Source organism: Salmo trutta, chromosome 36, assembly GCF_901001165.1.
Source record: "Salmo trutta chromosome 36, fSalTru1.1, whole genome shotgun sequence".
Lineage (NCBI taxonomy): Eukaryota > Metazoa > Chordata > Actinopteri > Salmoniformes > Salmonidae > Salmo > Salmo trutta.
The window spans coordinates 26,599,268-26,619,876 of record NC_042992.1 but is presented as its reverse complement, the minus strand read 5'-3'; the positions used below and the strand labels follow the sequence as shown (position 1 = coordinate 26,619,876).

Below are 20,609 nucleotides of genomic sequence, written 5' to 3'. Positions count from 1 at the left end.
ACATCTGTTATCTGCTGACTCACTCAGCATTTAATCCATGCATGGTAATATGGCACATTTCCTGGCAAGCAAACCCCAGTAACAATTATTGTTTTACTCTCTTGTAAATCATTGTAAAGCATTATCATGTTGGCATCACCTCACTATGGTATGATCAGTCATTAAAATGCTGGTATGCACTTTAAAATAAAATTGAACAAATAGAGATGTATTGAATATAGCCAATATTGACTCATAATCAATCAAAGTGACTTTAACATTGACTCTCCACCCTTAATATCCATGTGCATGTCCACCATCAACGCCAATAAATTACACATGTAGTAGTTTAGCACAATGTAGGAGTGATTTCTCCACCTATACCCAATCATTCACCTCAATAATTCGACAAGCGTAGAACCTGTGGCAGTTCTGCCTAAATAAGTACTTTTTAAGTTGTAAATCAGCTGGCTTGTGTCTGTGTGGTTTGCCGAAAATAAGTCAATTTCTGCTTTGGTTTTGCATTTGTATGAAGTGTACATGAATCTTTAGAGATGGATACATATTTTATAAGGACAAGTATTTGATTTATTTCTCAGACATAAAATGTGCCTACAGGTATAGAAACATTGAAATATAGTTTTTTAAAGGCACATATGCTAAAATTTGTAAAAATGCTAACGCATCTGAGCTGTGGAAAGGCCGTTTTATTCCAAAGGATGAGTACTTACAATATATGTACTGTACAGTAGATATAAAGTAGTCTGTATATTTACATATGCATTTCTAGGGTCATCTGAACATTCTAGAACCTTGGATGTTCATGTTTTGTTATTTTCATTTAAGACAGACACTTGGTATGTTTCCATTAACTTGTCCAGGGATTTTTTGTCGACATTAAAATGAGATGCGATAATTGTTTACTAGAGTGTTTCCATTTAACTACCTTGTGTCGCTAAAAACAGCTGGATGTAATGACGTCACAGCTAAACCCCAAAACATTTTGCAAAAAACCTAGTCTTGAATAAAAATGTATTGGTTGAATTGTTTCCATTACCCATTTAGGCAATTTCCGCATGAATAAATTGGGAACAGCCTGTATGCCTTCTCACCTATCTCTTTCATGTCTCAGGTAGCCTGCAAAGCCAGCATGGATACTAGAATGCAATAATTGACTACTATTTTCCATAATAATTCTCATGTGCCAACATGTGGATAAGGTCTATGCACTTCTGTAGATCTGAAATAATTGGATGGCGAAACTTGCCAGCCAACCATAAAAGCAAGGCGAAGCAATTCAGGCATTCGTGAAAGTCAGAACAATCCTTGTCTTGCAAAGAAACATTATTTTTACAGATTTTTATAAAATAGATGTTGCAAGCAGTATGCATTTAGAATTGTGAAGTGGACCTTTATTGTCAACCTAAGTGATGACATCACTTTCCCCGCGTACCTTCAAAATTATTCGGCAATCATCATTTATTAAAAAAACGTATTTTCCATCATCATTTGCCCAACAAAGAAAGAAGACAAAAGAAAAATCCTGTCAAACGGATAAAAATGTTGTTGATCTTTAGAAAAATGTCTCCAATATCTGCTGTTTTCATTACACATTGCAAAGATTTTTTTGCGACATTTCTTTTGTTTAATTAACCTGTGTCAATGGAAATCTGCCCAATGGTATCCATGGTATTTACCCCTTTGCCCTGTTGCCGACTTAATTGGCACATTTTGTGCTTAACGAATCAATGCCCAGTATTGCATTGCTCCTTCATCTCGTCATTTTTCACCCATTGATTGCCATTTGACTGTCATTGAATTTCAATGTTTTGGATTAAACCCAAGGATAACATCATTGTATACATCTCAAATGCCTGTCATTGTGTTCGTAGGCTGAAGGCGTGTATATATTCTTAGAGACACAATTGAAGTTTGGACTCTTGGATTATACCTGTCATCAACATTAACATTCTTCTAGAATAGCAGTGGTACGGTATCCTGGCCTGCTCCTCTATGGCTCGATACAGTGAAGATCTGTATGTGTGTGCGCGCGCTCTGAACCCACGCTGGTCTATAGTACAGGAATCTTCGCTTAGTAAGATGATGCATCTCAATATCCTTTTCCTGGAAAATGTGTACTATTTAAAAAATAAATTGATATGTATTGTTTTGTTTGGCAGGTGCATTCGGATTTCCGGGATATCTTTTGTGATTTGATTCGGGGACCAGAACCTAAATAGGCTATCCATTCAAAACCTGAGAGCAAAGGTTATTGTACAATTTTTCAGAATGGAAAAAAATTGAAAAACAAATAAGCTGTTTAGCCTACACTATACATCATTACTTTTAAGTGGCTAAATAAATTAAGTATATTTTTAAATCATTATTATGATTATTTGCTATCAAAATTCAATTAAATTGCAAGGTTATTATTATTCCCCATACATCGATATGCATACCAGTTTCACAAAGTACATGCACTTAGCAACTTTTTCAAACTGGAAAGCCTTAAAACCCTTGTTACTCCTTTTCTCGTCCTCATATTTTACACAATCTGAAATACAGAAAGAAAACATCTACAGACACAAACCATAATAATACAAAATCTGCTATTTAAAAAAAAAGAAACAAAAATGAAACACTCATTTGACGACTTCTAATGCACATGCTAAGATTGGCAACAATATTTTGGCATGATGTTCCTTTTTTTCCTAGATAGAATTGCTTATAGAAAATAATACCTGATGCTTTTTAAGTCATTTCAAAAGCACTTAACTGCAATGAAACAGGCATACTCACTTTAAAAAAATAGCATATCTCCATTACAATGCTGTGTGCATCATTTGGTACATTGTTACCAAGATCCTATACTATTTTAATGAGCCGGCAATAAGGAAAAATGTAATAACATCTGATGGTTCTGATTTGTATTTCTCAGATGGGCCAATTTCCTGGGAAAATAAGTATCCATGCTTCATGCGTTGAATCCCTCACAAGAAAGAAAACACAATTCAGGTCCAAAAGGTTTAACATTTCTTTCCGATGCTCCTTCCTCTTCAATCAATCCCTATGAATCGCTTCAATATATTATATCTTTATACCAACCAAAAGAAACAAAACAAAAGTTCTAAAATAAGATTTGGTTAGGAGCAACATTGGAGATGCATTGTACTTGTGTATAAAAAGGAAAGCTATGAGTTGTCTGTGTAGATAGGCCAACCCAGTCTGATGATCTGTTCCATTTCAACGTTTTACCATTTAGGCAAAAACGTTGAAATGCAACATATAGTTCAACACACTATGATGCACTAGGCTCAGATAGATTTCCTTCTCTTCATGAGTCGGCGATTGTCTGTGAAGCTGTGGAGGCCTGGGGAGACTGAGCTAATGGGCGAGGGGAAGAAGCTGTTCTTTAGGGTGCTGGGAGAGATCTCCTCGATGCGGTATGACACCGAGTGAAAGTACTGGTGGGGGTTCAACTGGGAACTAAAGGAGTTCTGGTGGGAGAAGGCACATTCTATCCCTCCTCCTCCTCCTCCCCCCATCCCTCCCCCTACTCCCATCTCTCCCCCACAGCTACCAAACTCATGTGAGTGGTAGTTCATGCAGGAGCAGACAGATGGCACATCGGTGACCTCGGCGCAGTACTGGCCCTGTGTTTCCCTGCGCCTCCTCCCTGCACCTCCTCCTCTCCCCAGCGTCTCCTCCTGAATGTGGATGATCATGCTGTTTCTGTTCCCCGCCAGTGAGGCCCTCTCCTCTGCGTCCCGCCTCTCGTCCTCACTGTTCATGGTCAGGAACCTCAGCACCACCAGGTTGAGGAAGGCTCCTATGACAGTCAGGCCCACCAGGATGTACATGAAGCTGAAGGCCACGTACAGGGGCCTCCGCTGCAGGGCCCGGTTCTTCTGCAGGGCCACAAAGTCCCCGAAGCCGATGGTAGTCAGTGTGATGAAGCAGTAGTAGTAGCTCTGGAAGAAGCTCCAGTCCTCGTAGTGGGAGAAGGCGGCCGCCCCGATACACAGCGTCCCGATGCAGGAGAAGAACCCCACCGTCACCATGTTCTCCATGGAAACGTCGGTGATGCGCATGCCGCAGCACTTCTTGATGCGCTTCAGGAGGGACTTGACGAAGGTGTTCATCCTCTCGCCCAGGCTCTGGAACATGACCAGGGTCAGGGGTATCCCCAGGACGGCATAGAACATGCAGAAGGCCTTCCCCGCGTCTGTCCCGGGAGCTGCATGGCCATAACCTGCAGGGAGACAACAGACCACAGTCACCAGGATGTAATGGTACAGCAGCATGGTAGAGCAGCATGGTCATACCCTGCAGGGGAGAGAAGACACAGACAGTGATCAGGACCTAACATCTATGGTACAGTAGTATGCCAATAACCTGAAAGAGAGACAACAAACCAGAAACCGGGACCAGTATGTTACAGCGATGGCTGGATAACTGCCAGGGTTGGGCTCAATTCACTTTTCAATTCAGTACATTCAGCAAGTCAAATAGCTCATTCATTTCCTCAATTGATTGAATTAAAAATAGAACTCAGCCCCACCAAGCCACTTATCATCAACTCAACTGCCCCAGTTGGCTTTTAGATTTGTTTACAGATAATACCCAGCGAAAAATCCCCAAAGCATCCTGATTTCCCTCTGCCAAGATGGCTATTGAATAAGAGCTGAGTCCCACAGACAGGCCCGGTATTGAATAAGAGCTGAGCCCCACAGACAGGCCCGGTATTGAATAAGAGCTGAGCCCCACAGACAGGCCCGGTATTGAATAAGAGCTGAGTCCCACAGACAGGCCCGGTATTGAATAAGAGCTGAGCCCCACAGACAGGCCCGGTATTGAATAAGAGCTAAGCCCCACAGACAGGCCCGGTATTAAATAAGAGCTGAGTCCCACAGACAGGCCCGGTATTGAATAAGAGCTGAGCCCCACAGACAGGCCCGGTATTGAATAAGAGCTGAGTCCCACAGACAGGTCCGGTATTGAATAAGAGCTGAGCCCCACAGACAGGCCCGGTATTGAATAAGAGCTGAGTCCCACAGACAGGCCCGGTATTGAATAAGAGCTGAGCCCCACAGACAGGCCAGGTATTGAATAAGAGTTGAGCCCCACAGACAGGCCCGGTATTGAATAAGAGCTGAGTCCCACAGACAGGCCCGGTATTGAATAAGAGCTGAGTCCCACAGACAGGCCCGGTATTGAATAAGATCTAAGCCCCACAGACAGGCCCGGTATTAAATAAGAGCTGAGTCCCACAGACAGGCCCGGTATTGAATAATAGCTGAGCCCCACAGACAGGCCCGGTATTGAATAAGAGCTGAGTCCCACAGACAGGCCCGGTATTGAATAAGAGGGCAGCACAGAAATGGGTCGAGTCATTCATCTGAGTACGGCCAAATGATTATAAGGTTGTCCAATTAGTGGGAACTTTCCTCTCCCAGTCCTGTGAGCTGCAGGGACGTGTGGGAAATGTAGGAGTTACTGGATGAGGAAGTGTGTGGGAACTTTCCTCTCCCGGTCCTGTGAGCTGCAGGGACGTGTGGGAAATGTAGGAGTTACTGGATGAGGAATTGTGTGGGAACTTTCCTCTCCCGGTCCTGTGAGCTGCAGGGACGGGTGGGAAATGTAGGAGTTACTGGATGAGGAAGTGTGTGGGAACTTTCCTCTCCCGGTCCTGTGAGCTGCAGGGACGTGTGGGAAATGTAGGAGTTACTGGATGAGGAAGTGTGTGGGAACTTTCCTCTCCCGGTCCTGTGAGCTGCAGGGACGTGTGGAAATTTAGGAGTTACTGGATGAGGAAGTGTGTGGGAACTTTCCTCTCCCGGTCCTGTGAGCTGCAGGGACGTGTGGGAAATGTAGGAGTTACTGGATGAGGAAGGAGTGGTACAGGAGCCAATAAGGCTTTTAGGATAATTCAACTTTATCTTTAGGCCTGCAGTTGCTGACTCAGACACACACACTGACGTGCGCACACACACACACACACGCACACACATACATACACACATACTGTAAACCCAACGTGTGCTCATTACTAAAAAGATAATAACAGTGTTGTTGACCATCCAGATATGGAATATGATTATGTAGGGTAGGCTATACATGCTTTACTATACAGTACAGTATAGTATATGAGGGGTTTTGAATATGAAAGGCAATGCTGAGAATACATGTTCCATTTCCGTAATCCATTTCTGCTGTATCCCGAACAGACACAGTATGTAGGTCTAACTCACAACAACCGAAGCTGTAGCCAAATAACACCCACCATTCTTATCCATGGAAACAACTGTTTTGACAAAGATGCATTACTCTCCTACTATTTTTCACAGACCCGTTGTAACCTGAACCAGTCCATTGGCCTTTGTGTTTCCTTACTATTGATTTCATACATTCCCCGATGGGCGTCCACCCACTCAAGCACATGAGGAATGATTATATTTTTAGGCTCAGGACTAGATCTATCTGATTTGCAGCAAGCAGGGAATGGGATTTTATGTGCATATAAAGTGTGCTCCCGCGACCCAATATGCTTTACTCCTGCAGCTTCTCTGGACTAGATTGAGTAGGTAGCAGATTAGGGCACACAGTTCACAGTGTTGCATTCTATTTAGACTTATTTAGCAAGCAAATGGAAGGGAAAACTGGTTTGAGGATCTACGCTACCTGATATACAGAGCCTTCAGAAAGTATTCACACCCCTTGACTTTTCCACATTTTGTTGTTTACAGCCTGAATTTAAAATGTATTAAATTGAGATTTTGTGTCACTGATCCACACACAATATCACATACTGTCAAAGTGGAATTATGTTTTTAGAAGTGTTTACAAATTAATAAAAAAATGAAAAGATGAAATGTCTTGCGGCAATAAATATTCAACCGCAAAGACCAGGGAGGTTTTTCGATGCCTCGCAAAGAAGGGCACCTATTGGTAGATCGTAAAAAAACATGCAGAGATTGAATATCCCTTTGAGCATGGTGAAGTTATTATTAATTACACTTTGGATGGTGTATCAATACACCCAGTCACTACAAAGATAAAGGTGTCCTTCCTAACTCAGTAGCGAAAGGAAATCACTCTGGGATTTCACCATGAGACCAATGGTGACTTTAAACATTTACAGAGTTTAATGGCTGTGACAGGAGAAAACTGAGGATGCATCAACAACATTGTAGTTACTCCACAATACCATCCTAAATGACAAAGGAAATAGAAGGAAGCCTGTACAGAATGAAAATATTCCAAAACATGCCTCCGGTTTGCAATTAGGCACTATAGTAAAACTGTAACAAATGTGTCAAAATAAATTAACTTTATGTCCTGAATACAAAGTTTTATGTTTGGGGCAAATCCAACACAACACATCACTGAGTACCACTCTTCATATTTTTAAGCCTGGTAGTGGCTGCATCATGTTATGGGTATGCTTGTCATCTTCAAGGACTAGGGAGGTTTTTAGGACAAAAAGGATAACCTGCCTCAGTCTGATTTCCAACAGACACTGAGAGACAAATGTACCTTATAGCAGGAAAATAACCTAAAACACAAGGCCAAATGCACACTGTAGTTGCTTACCAAGACGACATTGAATGTTCCTGAGTGGCTTAGTTACAATTTAAACTTAAATCGACTTGAAAATCCCATGGCAAGACTTGAAAAAGGCTATCTAACAATGATCAACAACCATTTAAAAAATGATTTTAAAAAGAATGATGTGTAAATATTGTACTATCCAGGTGTGCAAAGTTCTTAGAGACTTACCCAGAAAGGCTCACAGTTCCAATCGCTGCAAATGGTGATTCTAACATGTTCTGACTCAGGGGTGTGAATATTTATGTAAATAAGACATTTCTGTATGACATTTTCAATACATTTTCAAACATTTCTAAAAACATGTTTTCACTTTGTCATTATGGGGCATTATAATTCATTTTGAATTCAGGCTGTAACAAAATAAAATTTGGAATAAGTCAAGGGGTATGAATACTTTCTGAAGGCACTGTATCTCACCAGATACAAAACTTTGAACTGTCTGCCCCAACATGAGAAACCAAACATGATCATTTACAATTAATGTACACATATAAAAAACGAAGGTCTGGTTTCCAGGACCAAGATTAAGCCTACTTCTGCATTAAAGCGCCATGAACCCAGCCCTTCTGCAACGAAATGCCTTGTGTAATATATACAAATGATTAAGTATGTATATTGTTCCACGAGGTGAAAGGTTTAGCACTATGAAGGTATCCAAAAATGTTACGCTGAAAAATGGTGTAACGGCAGCTATGAATGTGCCCTCATTCATAACATCTTTATTTATTTATGTTCCTACCCCAGTCCCCTCAGTGATACAGTAGACATGCGGTATTCAGAAAATGAATGAACTGCATTATTAACGCAGAGCCTGGTACACTGTTCTGTCTGAACAAATGAAACACAGTTATTCTATCAGACTAATTCTCATATTCCTCCTCGAAGTTTCTTAAAAGTGTATGCCAAAGTTCTCCAAGCAGCCACCAAAACAGTTGGATGGCTCATCTGATAACAGAAAGGTGCAAATCTCACATTGTCAGTAGGAATTTGTCTTGCTCCGTTTTGCACCACATCAGTGAGTCTCCACAGCTCTGTCTATCTCTCAACACAGACAGAGAGATGACTGAAAGTGTTGTTGAACACCTGCGAACTAGGATGTAGATCAGTTACAGTGTATGGCGGTGTGTTGATGCTGACAGTGGAATTGTGATATTCATAAAAATACAACTGGGGCCCCAATCACAACACTGATACGACCATATTACTCAGTTCCAGCAGCATTTACTTCGACATCTCTAGCTTCAAAAGTCGATGAGAACCATCTTTGTTACAGCAGCTAGCTATTAGATGTTACTAGAGATGTCCTGTATACACTCCATCCCCTTGCCAGTGTTTATTCATCACCTTTAGATGGAGGTTATTGATTTTATCACCCTCATCTTCATCAGCGCTGTGTTCTGTCTTTCAATCAAGTTGGAAGAGACAAAGCCTTCTAAGTGATTAAATGGATTTTCTGAGACCAAACTGAGAGCCAAAACCAACACAAGTTGTTTGGGCATTACCAGGAGGCTTGTGAGGATGTTCTTAAAAAATTTGCTTCATAACAGGCATCCCTGTGGCTCAGTTGGTAGAGCATGGTGTTTGCAATGCCAGCATGGTGTGTGCAACGCCAGGCTTGTGGGTTCAATTCCCATGGGGGGCCAGAACAAAAAAAAATAAAAAAATGCATGAAATGTATGTTTTCACTACTGTAAGTTGCTCTGGATAAGAGCGTCTGCTAAATGACTAAAATGTAAGTAACATTTCATTGCAACTATAAAGACAGGAGCTAGCTAGATAACTTCATTCATAGCCTATTCATAGTGTTTTTTAAAAAGTGAAACATCTTTTGATGGGTCTTTCCAGCTATTACATCGTGTACACCTTCTAACAGCAGCAAGCAGTTGTCTTTGTTCCCTCTTGCACATTCACCAGCCTAATTAATATTGATTTTAATGGCTCAAATTATTCCTGGGGAGTAATCAGGTGGTAATGAGTGAAATTGGCAGACAGACATGACGATGAATGGATAAATCATATTTGATTTGTGGCACTACTTTATGACTGTGTTGAAATTGGCTCAACACCGTCCACTAGGTTATTGAGTAACAAGTGCGTCTGATACGTGCGTCTGATACTGTACTCTTACATAACCGAACCACCAAAGCTGTCCTATTTAATACAAAGGCGTGTATTAGATATTGATACAATCATCTATACCGCTTCAGACAATGTGTGTGCGTGTGCGTGTGTGAGTGCGTGTGTGTGTGCGCGTGTGTGTGCGCGTGTGTGTGCGCGTGTGTGTGCGCGTGTGTGTGCGCGTGTGTGTGCGTGTGTGTGTGTGTGTGTGTGTGTGTGTGTGTGTGTGTGTGTGTGTGTGTGTGTGTGTGTCCACTTTGCTCCTTCAGAAACGAGTACCTCTGTCTCCCTCACTCAGTTCCACACAGAGTATCTGGCATCAAACCTCACGTCCTCTGTACTCAGTCTCGCGAAGAGAGAAGGGATAAGGGCCTAGACACATTGGTAAGCTGACAGGATGCACTTCTCTAAAGTACAGTATGAATCTTTAATTAAGACGTTAAGAAACCCACTGACCACAGAACTGCTGTTACCAATGTCCTTGAACAGACTGAACCATAATTGGGGAGGACATGTAGCTTTTCTGCGTTTCTCTCGGTGTTAGACTCTGAGCTTTAACAGTAAACCATCAAGTCCTGCTACTGACTAGAGGAACAGATAAGACAAATGTATGCTCCTTCCCTCTGTCCCTGCACATCGTTTGAAGGCATCTGATTCGATAATAACAGTTATGTACAACCATGCTGTTATGCTTTCCTAATAAACGAGTGCATCTGTAAATATAGCGTACAGTAAAATATTGTCTCATTTTGCAAGATTGTCAGACCAGAGAGCTGGTTGTCTAATTGTTGTGGTAATGACTTGGTTCATAGAGTGTATACTGTCTTCTATGAGCTGGCCTGCTAAAGTGCCTGTTTGATGTTGGATACTTGGTTTTGTGTTGCTGTGTTGGACTCTGTGATTGGATACTTTGTGTTTTGTATTAGTGCTAGACTCTGATTGGAGACGTGCTGGACTAATTTGTTTGTCCTGCTATAACGACTCCATTACCAGTTGTTGTCAAGGGAACCGACACATTTATTCTGCTGAGCAGAGGCCTGTGTGTCTGTGTGTGTCTGTGTGGGTGGGTGTGGGTGGGTGGTTGCCTGAGTACGTGGGTGTTTGTATGTGTTTATAGATGTGTAACAGTGATGCACTTGACTATACAATTGCTGAATACTCCCCTGAGCCTTTATATTTAGCAATTTAACATGACACTTACACGACTTCTATACAAATCCATACACACTATGTTGGTCAAGTCAAAGCGTGTGATACCTCTTCGATATCAGCAGGATTATCCAATTTAAACATCATGGTGCTAATCCTGTATCTCCTCATCTTTGCTCAAATATTTCAAGGCAAGATAATCAAATCAAATCAAATGGTATTGGTCGCACACATATATTTAGCAGATGTTATTGCAGGTGTAGCGTAGTGCTTGTGTTCCTAACTCCAACAGTCAAACAATTCACAACAATACACACAGATCTAAAAGTAAAAGAACAGAATTAAGAAATCTATAAATATTAAGATGAACAATGTCGAGTCGGGAGTATATACAGTACCAGTCAAAAGTTTGGACACACCTATTCATTCCAGGTATTTTTTTATTTGTTTTACTATTTTCTACATTGTAGAATAATAGTGAAGACATCAGAACTATGAAATAACACATATGGAATCATGTAGTAAGCAAACATTGTATAATTGAGATTCTTCAAAGTAGCCACCCCTTGCCTTGATGGCAGCTTTGCACAAACTTGGCATTCTCTCAACCAGCTTCATGAGGCAGTCACCTGGAATGCATTTCAGGTGCATTACTTTAAGACATGAAGGTCAGTCAATCCGGAAAATGTCAAGAACTTTGAAAGTTTCTTCAAGAGCAGTCGCAAAAACCATCAAGCGCTATGATGAAACTGGCTCTCATGAGGACCACTACAAGAAAGGAAGACCCAAAGTTACCTCTGCTGCAGAGGATAAGTTCATTAGAGTTAACTGCACCTCAGACTGCAGCCCAAATAAATGCTTCACAGAGTTCAAGTACTAGACAATTCTCAACATCAACTGTTCAGAGGAGATTGCGTGAATCAGACCATCATGGTCGAATTGCTGCAAAGAAACTACTACTAAAGGACACCAATAATAAGAAGAGACTTGTGGCGGTGCATTGCTGGTGAAACTGTCTGTGATTTATTTAGAATTTGAGGCACCCTTAACCAGCATGGCTACCACAGCATTCTGCAGCGATACGCCATCCCATCTGGTTTGCGCTTAGTGGGACTATCATTTGTTTTTCAACAGGACAATGACCCAAAACACACCTCCAGGCTGTGTAAAGGCTATTTGACCAAGACGGAGAGTGATGAAGTGCTGATGAGTTGGACTGCAGAGTGAAGGAATAGTAGCCAACAAGTGCTCAGCATATGTGGGAACTCCTTCAAAGCTGTTGGAAAAGCATTCCAGGTGAAGCTGGTTAAGATAATGCCAAGAGTGTGCAAAGCTGTCATCAAAGAAAGGGTGGCTTCTTTGAAGAATCTAAAATATAACACATATTTTTATTTGTTTAACACTGTTTTGGTTACTACATCATTCCATATGTGTTATTTCATAGTTTTGATGTCTTCACTATTATTCTACAATGTAGAAAATAGTAAAAATAAAGAAAAACCCTGGAATGAGTAGGTGTGCCCAAACTTCTGGATGGTAGCGGGGTGAACAGGCCGTGGCACGGATGGTTGTCGTCCTTGATTATCTTTTTGGCCTTCCTGTGACATCGGGAGCTGTAGGTGTCCTGGAGGGCAGGCACTGTGCCCCAGGTGATGCGTTGGGCAGATCGCACGACCCTCTGGAGAACCCTGCGGTTGCTGGCAGTGCAGTTGCTGTACCAGGCGGTGACACAGCCTGACAGGATGCTCTCAATGGTGCATCTGTAAAAGTTTGTTTGGGTCTTAGGGGCCAAGCCAAATTTCTTCAGCCTCCTGAGGTTGAAGAGGTACTCTTGTGCCTTCTTCACCACAACGTCTGTGTGGGTGGACCATTTCAGATTGTCAGTGATGTGTACGGCAAGGAACGTTAAGCTTTTCACCTTCACTGCGGCCCTGTCAATATGGATGGGGGCGTGTTCCCTCTGCTGTCTCCTGTCCACAATCAGCTCCTTCATTTTGATGACGTTGAGGGAGAGGTTATTTTCCTGGCACCCCTCTGCCAGGGCCCTCGCCTCCTCCCTGTAGGCTGTTTCGTCATTGTTGGTAGTCAGACATACTACTGATATGTCGTTTGTAAACATTGCGTTGGAGGCGTGCGTGGCCACGCGGTCATGGGTGAACATGGAGTACAGGAGGGGTTGCACAGGGCGGGGTTCAGACCCAGGGCCCAGAGTTTAATGATGAGCTTGGAGGGTACTATGGTGTTGAAGGCTGAGCGTTAGGCAATGAACATAAGTATTCCTCTTGTCCTCTTGTCTGTGGACCTATTTCGGCGGAATGCAAATTGAAGTGGGTCTAGAGAATACAAAACCCAGCACAGTGCTACTCATAACACCTCTCGTACTGAGGTGTTGGTGAACCTGCTCTCCATGTCATTCCTAACCATATCAAATGTCTTGTAATGTATGCATGCATGACTGTAAGTCACTTTGAATAAAAGTGCCTACTATCGAGGCCCCTCGTTGGTGTGCAGAGAAGGGTTAATTACTTGAGTAGTTGATGAAACTGATGTATTTTAGCTTGTCTGTTCTGGGAGGTTAATCCACCTCACATTATTCCAGTGGCCCGGAGACATTAATTGCCTGTGAGCCATGGAATTATAATGAAGGTCAGGACAGGAGAGTTCGACTGCAGGATAGGAGGTGGAGCAGCAGTTAGACTGCAGAACACCTTGTGGATCTCTTTCTGAGGACCTGTCACCAGTCGCCACACTGACAAGAGATAACTAACTCGGCACTAACTGTCTGCACTCCAGAACAGCATGTGTAGAGAAGACACTCAGACACTCCCTCCATGACTCTGGCTGGCTCTATTTCGACACAACGGCCCTGAATGAAGTATCCTTAAATCACCATAGGAAACTTTCATTTCTGTTGGTTTGTAGTTCTGGAGAACCTGAGAGAGAGGTAGAGAGGAAAGCCAATGGAGATGAACTGAATGACATGAAATATCTCAATGGCAAAATAGTATCAATAGACCCTCATTGCAATTGCTGTTGCTTGATGTGGAAAGTTCAGTATGTGTAGTCTATAGTAGACTAATGCTTTGTGAAGGATGAAGCCAACGCTTGGAATTATTTGTTTAATAGATATAGTTTCTCTACGATGAAAGTACAAAAACAGTATCTGTCATCTCAGTTTACAGAAAACTTCCCACACACACTCTCAAACACACACAGGCGAGTGCGCACACAAACACACTCACACACACACCAGGCTGTTAAGATATATACAGTATTACCTGCCGTTCAAACATCAAATTTGATCAAATCTTATTAGATAACCTTCTTGTCTACACCCACTCACCCACTCTACCTTTCTGCCCTACATCTCCTGTGAGGCACACACACACACACAATTGTCTCATTGAAAACACAGGGGTTGGCTAGGTTATTATATTACAGCATTAAAGCACAGGTGACTCATTCGTCCTTTAACAACAACAAAGGAAAGAAAGACTTATAATGATGTTTTACTCATTTCCACCATCTGAACACATGCTGGGAGCAGCAGGCTTTGAAGTGTTTGGTGTCAGGCATGATATTTGTTTGTCTTTCTCTTGCTGGGTGTCTGGTGCTCCTAGACTGATGCCAGAAGGGCCACCCTGAATTACTAAAGAAACAGACAAACGAACACGTCGGGGTGTGAGGTGTCGCAGATGGTTCAGCACAGCACTCGGTACTAGGATAGCCAAATTCCGGGAACTTTCAATAAATTCCCTGGTTTTCCAGAAATTCTGGTTGGAGGATTGCGGATTTCCTGCTTATTCCCTCCTGATTCCTGGGAATGTTCCAACCGGGATAACCATGGAATTTATTGAACGTCTTCGGAAGTTTGCAAGCCGACTCAGCACTAATACAAAGTTCACAGCGAGATATTGAAGAGAAGAGGTATTAGGATAGAGGAGGGAGAGGGGAAGGAGCAGGGCAATAATATAGTGTATATCTCAGTTTTACGTATATTCAGCATATACTGGTGCTCTGTTCATTAGGCTTTATCATTGTTGTCTTTTCATGCAAATAAACCCAACACCTTCAAAGTTATCGTTGAAAGATGTGTGCAAGGGGACCAGTAATTCACTTCTACAAACAGTAGAGCTTGTTTCAATGTTTACCGATTAAAGACCAAGGTGGAGCTACTGCCATTATTGCTTACACCTGCCAAGGGTAACGACCCCTTATCCTTATCAAGGTGAGTGAGTGGACAAAACTGTGAAAATGCCTGTGAATTATAAGAAACTGTCAAATAAACCGATACCGAAGCTATTTACAGAAACAGCTACACAGACAATTAGAATGTTCAGCAATAACACAGTTGGGCTCACCAATCAACCAGTGTGGTTAAGTATGGATGCTATTTAACCAGTGTGGTTAAGTATGGATGCTATTTAACCAGTGTGGTTAAGTATGGATGCTATTTAACCAGTGTGGTTAAGTATTGGTGCTATTTAACCAGTGTGGTTAAGTATGGATGCTATTTAACCAGTGTGGTTAAGTATTGATGCTGTTTAACCAGTGTGGTTAAGTATGGATGCTATTTAACCAGTGTGGTTGAGTATTGATGCTATTTAACCAGTGTGGTTGAGTATTGATGCTATTTAACCAGTGTGGTTGAGTATTGATGCTATTTAACCAGTGTGGTTAAGTATGGATGCTATTTAACCAGTGTGGTTAAGTATGGATGCTATTTAACCAGTGTGGTTAAGTATGGATGCTATTTAACCAGTGTGGTTAAGTATGGATGCTATTTAACCAGTGTGGTTGAGTATTGATGCTATTTAACCAGTGTGGTTAAGTATGGATGCTATTTAACCAGTGTGGTTGAGTATGGATGCTATTTAACCAGTGTGGTTGAGTATGGATGCTATTTAACCAGTGTGGTTGAGTATTGATGCTATTTAACCAGTGTGGTTGAGTATTGATGCTATTTAACCAGTGTGGTTAAGTATGGATGCTATTTAACCAGTGTGGTTAAGTATGGATGCTATTTAACCAGTGTGGTTGAGTATTGATGATATTTAACCAGTGTGGTTGAGTATTGATGCTATTTAACCAGTGTGGTTAAGTATGGATGCTATTTAACCAGTGTGGTTGAGTATTGATGCTATTTAACCAGTGTGGTTGAGTATGGATGCTATTTAACCAGTGTGGTTGAGTATTGATGCTATTTAACCAGTGTGGTTGAGTATTGATACTATTTAACCAGTGTGGTTAAGTATTGATGCTATTTAACCAGTGTGGTTGAGTATTGATTTTATAGAGGTTGAATATTGATGTGGATGTCAATCATATAAAGGTCAGTAATTTGTGCTATAGTCACAGTAAAAAACAAAAGCCAAAATAACATTATAGATTTCGGTATTATTCTGAGGCGAATTGGATTTCAGAATCTGATGAGAAGCATTTGAGTGAGAATACTCTCTCTCTCTTCCTCTGTCTATCACATTCTCATTCACACTCACTCACTCACTCACTCACTCACTCACTCACTCACTCACTATCTCACTCATAAACCCTCCCTCACTCACTCACTCACTCACTCACTCACTCACTCACTCACTCACACACACTCTCTCTCTCTCTCTCTCTCTCTCTCCTTCACTCACTCACTCACTCACTCTCTGTCTCCTTCACTCAATCACTCACTCTCTCTCACTCACACTCACTCACTCACTCACTCACTCACTCACTCTCTCATTCTCTCACTCTCTCCTTCACTCACTCACTCACTCACTCACTCACTCACTCACTCACTCCTTCACTCCTTCACTCCTTCACTCCTTCACTCCTTCACTCCTTCACTCACTCACTCACTCACTCACTCACTCACTCACTCACTCACTCACAAGCACACACTCACTGGTGCTGTCATTTAACACAGTGATGTCAGAAGCCAGGGTGGTACCTCCTCCAGGGTTGTAAACCACCTTTCCTAGAAACGTGTCAGGCCAGACTGGAACACTGTGAATTATTGTGTACTTCCTCATCCCTTCCAGCCTCCACTGAGTTAGTACTGTAGATGACGTAGTGGCCCAGTCTGTGACATAGTGCCCTCCGCTGACTCCCTAGTGCCTCTACTCTGCTGCTCAGCTGATTGGTTGCATATAGAGCCACCATGTCTCCTACTGTGCCATGTTCAGCTGTGATTAACAGACATGGAGCCAGAGACAAGGGAAATGAGTAGAGCTCTGTGGAATATTATCAACTTATCAGAGCTCTCCCTGTGTGTGTGTGTGTGTGTGTGTGTGTGTGTGTGTGTGTGTGTGTGTGTGTGTGCTCTCTTTTCTCTCTCCCCCTCTCTATCTCTTTACCTAGCCTGCCTCCCAGTCCCAGTTGTCACTGTGGAAGGTCTACAGGTCTATTGATGCTCAGTGCCCAGCACCACACTAAGGTTGTTAAGTGCTGCTAAGCAACAGGAGGTTGGTGGCACCTTAATTGTGGAGAACGGGCTTTTGGTAATGGCTGGAGCGGAATCAGTGGAATGGTATCCAAACATCAAACTCATGGTTTTGATGTGTTTGATGACATACCATTAGCTCCGTTCCAGCCATTATTATGAGCCGTCCTCACCTCAGCAGCCCCCACTGATTTACACACAGTCCTCTCTGACCCCCCCCTCACCCCTCCCCATGCCCCTCACTCCCCTTTCCACTCGTAATGAGGAGCTACAGCATGTGGCCTTAGTCAGTAGTTAACCTTTCATCATACAATGACCTGACATAACATCCAGGTTGTGTACCTTCTTTTCTTCTCTTGGTAACTAGTCTGATGCTGACAGGTTATAGTGTTATAAAGGTATTGGTATGATAAATCTTCTCTTGGTAACTAGTCTGATGCTGACAGGTTATAGTGTTATAAAGGTATTGGTATGATAAATCTTCTCTTGGTAACTAGTCTGATGCTGACAGGTTATAGTGTTATAAAGGTATTGGTATGATAAATCTCTTGGTAACTAGTCTGATGCTGACAGGTTATAGTGTTATAAAGGTATTGGTATGATAAATCTTCTCTTGGTAACTAGTCTGATGCTGACAGGTTATAGTGTTATAAAGGTATTGGTATGATAAATCTTCTCTTGGTAACTAGTCTGATGCTGACAGGTTATAGTGTTATAAAGGTATTGGTATGATAAATCTTCTCTTGGTAACTAGTCTGATGCTGACAGGTTATAGTGTTATAAAGGTATTGGTATGATAAATCTTCTCTTGGTAACTAGTCTGATGCTGACAGGTTATAGTGTTATAAAGGTATTGGTATGATAAATCTTCTCTTGGTAACTAGTCTGATGCTGACAGGTTATAGTGTTATAAAGGTATTGGTATGATAAATCTTCTCTTGGTAACTAGTCTGATGCTGACAGGTTATAGTGTTATAAAGGTATTGGTATGATAAATCTTCTCTTGGTAACTAGTCTGATGCTGACAGGTTATAGTGTTATAAAGGTATTGGTATGATAAATCTTCTCTTGGTAACTAGTCTGATGCTGACAGGTTATAGTGTTATAAAGGTATTGGTATGATAAATCTTCTCTTGGTAACTAGTCTGATGCTGACAGGTTATAGTGTTATAAAGGTATTGGTATGATAAATCTTCTCTTGGTAACTAGTCTGATGCTGACAGGTTATAGTGTTATAAAGGTATTGGTATGATAAATCTTCTCTTGGTAACTAGTCTGATGCTGACAGGTTGTAGTGTTATAAAGGTATTGGTATGATAAATCTCCACACTTTACACAACAGGCCCTCCTTACCCAACTGTCGTGGAAAACTAGCTTTTTGCTAGTGGTCTGTGGCCCCCTCTTGACTCTTGGGGCCCGGATCATTAGTCTCTGCCTGGCCCCTGACTTACCCCTGTCTTCTCCAGCTGGAGGGCTGTTCAGCCGGGAGGGAGCTCCACAAACCAGACAGCCCCAGAACAGATGCTGCACAGAAGGGAGGGAACTGCACTGGAAAGGGTCGTAGTACAGCTCTCTTTCTCTCTATTTCTCCTAACTGCATGATAATCACAATACATAAACATTCACATGCTGAACTTATGCCAGAATATCAAATCAAGCTTTATTTATATAGCACATTTCAGACATGGATGCAACGTAATTCGCTTCACAGGAAAAAACATAAATAAAATGTAAATACAAAAACTGGAATATTTACTACACACTTAACATCAGAGGATATAAAAACCAAATAGTAACTATACAAATTGAAAAGATTAAAAAGCACCCCAATGAAAAGCTGAGCTAAAAATGTGTTTTTTAAGATCTCCTCTTATAAATATGTCCACAGTTTCGGTCCCCCTCAGGTTCTCTTCCCAGCAATTCCAGAAGCTGGTGGCATAACTAAAGGCTGTCTCTCCATGCCTCTTGGTCCTAGGCTATGGGATAGTTAAAAGGCCAGTGCCAGAGGACCTGAGGGACCTACTGGGTACATAACTTAAAAGCATGTCTGACATGTATCGGGGTGCATAATTGTGGACTGATTTAAAAACCAACAGAAGAATCTTAAAATGTATTCTAAAACTCACAGGCAGCCAGTGCAGAGACTTTAAAACCGGTGTAATGTGTCTGGTCTTGGTCAGTACCCGTGCTGCAGCCTTCTGTATGTTTTGCAGTTGGCTTTCTGGGGTAGACAAGACAGGAGAGCATTACAGTAGTCAAGCCTGCTTGCAATAAAAGCATGGATGATTCTGTCTGTATCAGCGTGAGAGAGAAGCTGTGAATTTGGTTGAACTTAATTGTAAGTAATACGTCATTCTTTTCCCAGAAGCTGGAACGTATAACAGGGAACATCTTTCACATACAGAAGCTGTATAGTAGATATTTGTGCTCACGCTGCACACACATGGTCTAATTCTACGCTACTGCCCGTTACCTCACACTTCTGGATGTTGTGACTATCACTGCTCACATAGGGCTATTTATAGATCAGCTTTTTGCACAGTGACACACACACACACACACACACACACACAATGCCATTCCCTGCTGTGAACTGCAGGGGGAGCTGTGAGCACAGTGTTGATCAACTCTGGGGTTTATTAGACTATGCAAGCCATGAAAATCCACTGTACTGCAGCCCTTCCATGTGTGTGCTCTCTTCTACTACTGTGGCTCTATTGTTTTCCAGCCTCTAGGGACACACCGTTTAGAATCACAGACACCACTTGTAGAGCACAGCATGCTCTAAACCGCCAGAGCAGTTCTTTCTGTGGCGACTGGTAGAGCTGATTTCACTGTTCCCACCACCATGTCTCTGGGGAGAACATCTACTGTGGTTGTGGTAGGCCAGTCTGCTTTTACAAGGCAAACTGCTGTACCAAACTACTGCCTCTTAATGAACAGGTCAGTAGGTGAGTGCTTACATTCGTCCTATTTCACACATGTGAATTGGATTTTTTTTTTTTTTTTACATATCTCACTCCCCTGAGACACCCTTGGAAAGTGGGGTCAGAGCCAGGAATCAGCCATTATTGATGGCAACCCAGGAGCAATTAGGGTTAAGTGCCTTGCTCAAGGGCACATTGACAGATTTTTCACCTAGTCAGCTCAGGGATTTGAACCGGCAAACATTTGGTTACTAGAACAACACACCTAACTAGGCTACCTGCCGCCCCAGAGATAGGCATGGATAGGATAGCATAACTAAATGAGTCCTCCCATCACATAGATAAACCATATAGGAGGCAACACAGAGCAAACGTAGTGACAACATCAACAC

At 42.1% G+C, this 20,609-nt stretch overlaps 1 protein-coding gene across 1 annotated transcript in view; it reads right to left on the bottom strand.

Annotated features, from left to right (window-relative positions):
* Nucleotides 1–3,273: 3,273 nt before the first annotated feature.
* Nucleotides 3,274–20,609, bottom strand: part of LOC115175747 (potassium channel subfamily K member 9-like) — a 35,754-nt gene continuing 18,418 nt past the window's right edge. Inside the window, exon 2 of the mRNA XM_029735216.1 lies at nt 3,274–4,231. Coding sequence (XP_029591076.1) covers nt 3,294–4,231 — 938 coding nt within the window. The 3' untranslated portion in view covers nt 3,274–3,293. The remainder of the gene's footprint in view (nt 4,232–20,609) is intronic.